We start from the raw sequence: 4125 nt of genomic DNA, 5'->3' as shown, positions 1-4125 counted from the left end.
AAATTAATTTTTGAATTAGATCTCAAACTATTTTCTGAGTTTTAGTTTTATTATAAAATTAAATTAGTCCAAAACTAGAAAGAAAGAAAAAATCACATCCGATGCGAAGTACTTACCACCTTGATGAGTCCATTGCCTAGTCTTTCTTTGTCTCCTTAACATTTGGAATTCAAGATCTCCCTCATATGTTTAGGAATCATATTTCTTGGTCTTAAACAACATTCCTTTAACATCTCCCCTTTATTTGCCTAATTCATCACTTCATTCAAAGAAACTTTCCATCAAAAACTATCAATACATATCTCATTTAGTATTTAATCATTCCCTTAAAACATGGATTCTATTAATTTTATACTAAACAAACCTAAATCTGACCAACACTTTACTAGTAAAAATACTAATTAAACTCTACCTCTACCTCTTTTTCTCCTCTAACTAACCACCCACACACAATGAACTCTTTCACATTAACCCTAATTTTCTTCATATTATCTTCATTAATCCCACATTTTCATTTCGCATTATCATCATTATTACCCTTTAGCAATCAAGGAATATGGCAACTATTACAACCAACCATTGGAATCTCAGCCATGCACATGCAACTTATACACAATGACAAAATCATCATTTTTGATAGAACAGATTTTGGCCCTTCAAATCTACCTCTCTCCAATGGCAATTGTCGAGTGGATCCAAATGATACTGCTCTTCAAACCGATTGCACTGCTCACTCCGTTCTTTATGACATTTCATCAAACACCTTCAGATCATTAACCATTCAAACAGATACATGGTGCTCCTCAGGTTCTGTTCTTCCAAACGGTACATTAGTCCAAACCGGTGGTTTCAACGACGGTGAACGTCGAATTCGAATGTTTACGCCATGTTTCGATAATAGTTGCGATTGGATCGAGTTCCCGAGCTACTTATCGGAACGAAGATGGTATGCAACAAATCAAATTCTACCAGATAACAGCATTATCATAATCGGAGGTAGAAGACAGTTCAACTACGAATTCGTTCCTAAAACAACACCATTTTCTTCTTCATCTTCTTCAATTCATTTACCTTTTCTTCAAGAAACCAACGATCCGAGCGAAAACAACTTATATCCTTTCGTTCATCTTCTACCTAACGGAAACCTTTTCGTATTCGCAAACACACGATCTATATTACTCGATTACAAAAACAACGTGATCGTGAAAGAATTTCCCGAAATTCCAGGTGGTGATCCTCATAACTATCCAAGTTCAGGTTCATCAGTTCTTCTCCCTCTAGACGAAAACCAAGCCACCGTTGAAGCTACGGTCATGGTTTGCGGAGGAGCGCCTCGTGGATCATTCGAAGCTGCTTCGAAGCAAAACACGTTCGTGAAAGCACTTACAACGTGTGGATTTCTCAAAGTAACAGACCAAAACCCTAGTTGGGTTATGGAAGATATGCCAATGGAAAGAGTAATGGGAGATATGTTGATTCTACCTAACGGCGATGTTATTATAATCAACGGCGCTGGATCGGGTACTGCCGGTTGGGAAAACGGCCGACAACCGGTTTTAACACCGGTGATATTCCGGTCGTCGGAGACTGAATTATCGAAACGATACAGTGTAATGTCACCCGCTTATAGACCTAGGCTTTATCATTCTTCTGCAGTGGTGTTAAAAGATGGAAGAGTTTTAGTTGGAGGTAGTAATCCACATGTAAACTACAATTTCACTGGAGTTGAATTTCCAACTGATTTAAGCTTAGAAGCGTTTTCTCCACCGTATTTGTCGCCGGAGTTTTATCCGATACGGCCAACCATTCGACATATCACCAACATTATATTAGGGTATAGGGTTTTTTATTATGTCACATTTACCGTAGGTAATTTTGGTCCGGCGAGCGATGTTTCGGTTAGGCTATTGGCGCCGTCATTTACTACACATTCTTTTGGAATGAATCAGAGGATGGTGATTTTGAAGTTGATTGGAGTAACAATGGTGAATTTGGAGACTTATTATGCTACTGTTTTGGGACCATCAACTCAAGAAATTGCACCCCCTGGTTATTATCTTTTGTTTTTGGTGCATAAGGGTGTGCCTAGTTTTGGTGAGTGGGTGCAACTCATGTAATGTAGTTGAAGATTGGTTTATTTAGATGGTTGTTTGTTAGGTAAGTATGAGTTAGGAGAAGTTGTTTGGTTAGATGGATTGAAACTATGATGAAGAGTGTATTATGTTTTATCTTGTAGGCAGGTCACCATTATTTATGTTAGAATTTGAATTCTTTTGAATGGTTTGTCTTTAATTAAAGATTAATTAATATTTGAGTTTAATTAGTTGATTAGATACATTATAATTTATATTGATAATTTTAATAAACTTAAGTCAAATTAATTAATTTAAAGTAGTTATTAACATAGTCAAGCATTTTTTATTATATGACGGTTATGATATAGTGAAAAATATATGAATTAAATCCAAATAAATATTTTCCGTCAAATAAAAAATCCAAATAATATTTTATGGGTTAATACTCTATTCCTTATCAACCATTTGAGTCGAAAAATGTTAAACACATTTTTTTTTATATGATATATAGATGAATCAAGTATTAATTCATTTTTTTTTAAAAGTTAATATATTATATTGATAAAATGCATTAAAGGTCAGAAGTATAAAAGAGAAGGCAGGAGAGGCATGAGAAGTACTTAAATATCCTAACAAAATAACGAGAAAAAAATCGACTATACAACTCAACCACCAAAACGATACATTAAAACTGGATCACAAAAAAAAAATATTAGGAAGGCAAAAACAAAAGCAATAGAAGGAAGAATATAGGTTACGGCTCCCCAACCATGCCAAGAGGAGGTGAAAGACTCTCATGTTGCTATTGGCTCAGGAATTAGATAAGGTTCTCAAATCATGTTTAGAAAGCACAAAAGTTCTCCACAAATCTAAAAGATACAATTTTTAAGTCAAAATGATACTCATTTCTTCCGGTACTTTCGCATACTACTACATATATTTAGGATAACACAATATTACTACGGCGAGTTTGTCAACCTTAATAATATCTCATTTTTAATGTGCATGTAATACTACATCGCAAGTAAAACTACGTACCAAATCAACCATATAAAATTACTAGACCAAACAAAAAACACTACATCACAGGTAAAATAAATGAGCATACGACTATAGGATTCTAGAGTAGAAAGGACAATTCCAGACAAAAAAGACTTTTCTTTTGATTAAAATACCTCTAGTAGAAATTCTATCTTGCATGAGTTGCCAAGAGAAATTAATTACTTTAGTGGGGTCAAGCTACTCCAAATATTAGAAAAGACCCTCTCTAGATAAATAGGTTTCTAAATTTGTAACTATTATGATAGGTGTAATTATGGTTAGTTAGTAAGATCGATGTTAGACACTGTGTCTTAGATAATGTGTATAACATGTTTAAAATAGATTAAGAGATAATAGTAATTCAAAGATAAACTAATAAAGAATACAAAAGATTGTTAACCTAGTTTTGGTGCAACGTCACCTTTTTCTAGGGGTTTCGAACTCAAGAAAGGAAATTCACTCTCAATATTATTAGTACAATTAGTCTTAGATGAACAAACATTGTTCAATGTCTTTCTACTTAATACTACTTGTGTCTTTCTATTTAGGACTCCCCCTAAATATGAGAATCCCTCTCACTTTCTCTTAATCATTAACCCTAGTGATCAATACATAAAGTTAGTTTAAGGAATGTTGAATTACAACTAAACTAACAAAACAACCTCATAATTTGGCAAGAGTATGAAAACAAATACCATATCATTTTCAAAGTGAATAACCATTGTCAATCACAAGTCAGAATCATAACAAAAAATATAGAATAACTAAAATCATTGTTATAGTTAAAGGGTCATTACACAACCAACACTAAGAAAAATATACCATGCCCATATACAAGGTCCAAAAGGAACATAATCAAAACATCAAACACAAACTGTTGCACTCAACAACACACAATCTCAATCTTCAGAACTTCCCTCTTCTTCCTCACTTGCAGTTTTCTCTTCCTCTTCAATGTCAGCTTCTTCTTCCTACAGCCAATCAAAGTAAAACAATATGAGAGACTAAG

General features: G+C 33.9%; 1 protein-coding gene across 1 annotated transcript; it reads left to right on the top strand.

The window, feature by feature from the left end:
* The first annotated feature begins 381 nt into the window (after window positions 1-381).
* LOC127128894 (aldehyde oxidase GLOX) lies at window positions 382-2224 on the top strand. The gene has a single exon (XM_051058256.1). It carries the CDS (start codon window positions 453-455, stop codon window positions 2115-2117), a length of 1665 nt encoding a protein of 554 aa, XP_050914213.1. The 5' UTR covers window positions 382-452; the 3' UTR covers window positions 2118-2224.
* The last annotated feature ends 1901 nt before the right edge of the window (window positions 2225-4125 follow it).

This window comes from Lathyrus oleraceus, chromosome 3, assembly GCF_024323335.1.
Source record: "Lathyrus oleraceus cultivar Zhongwan6 chromosome 3, CAAS_Psat_ZW6_1.0, whole genome shotgun sequence".
NCBI classification, from domain to species: Eukaryota; Viridiplantae; Streptophyta; class Magnoliopsida; order Fabales; family Fabaceae; genus Lathyrus; species Lathyrus oleraceus.
Note: the sequence above shows the minus strand (reverse complement) of the source record. Positions and strands in the feature narration are given on the sequence as shown.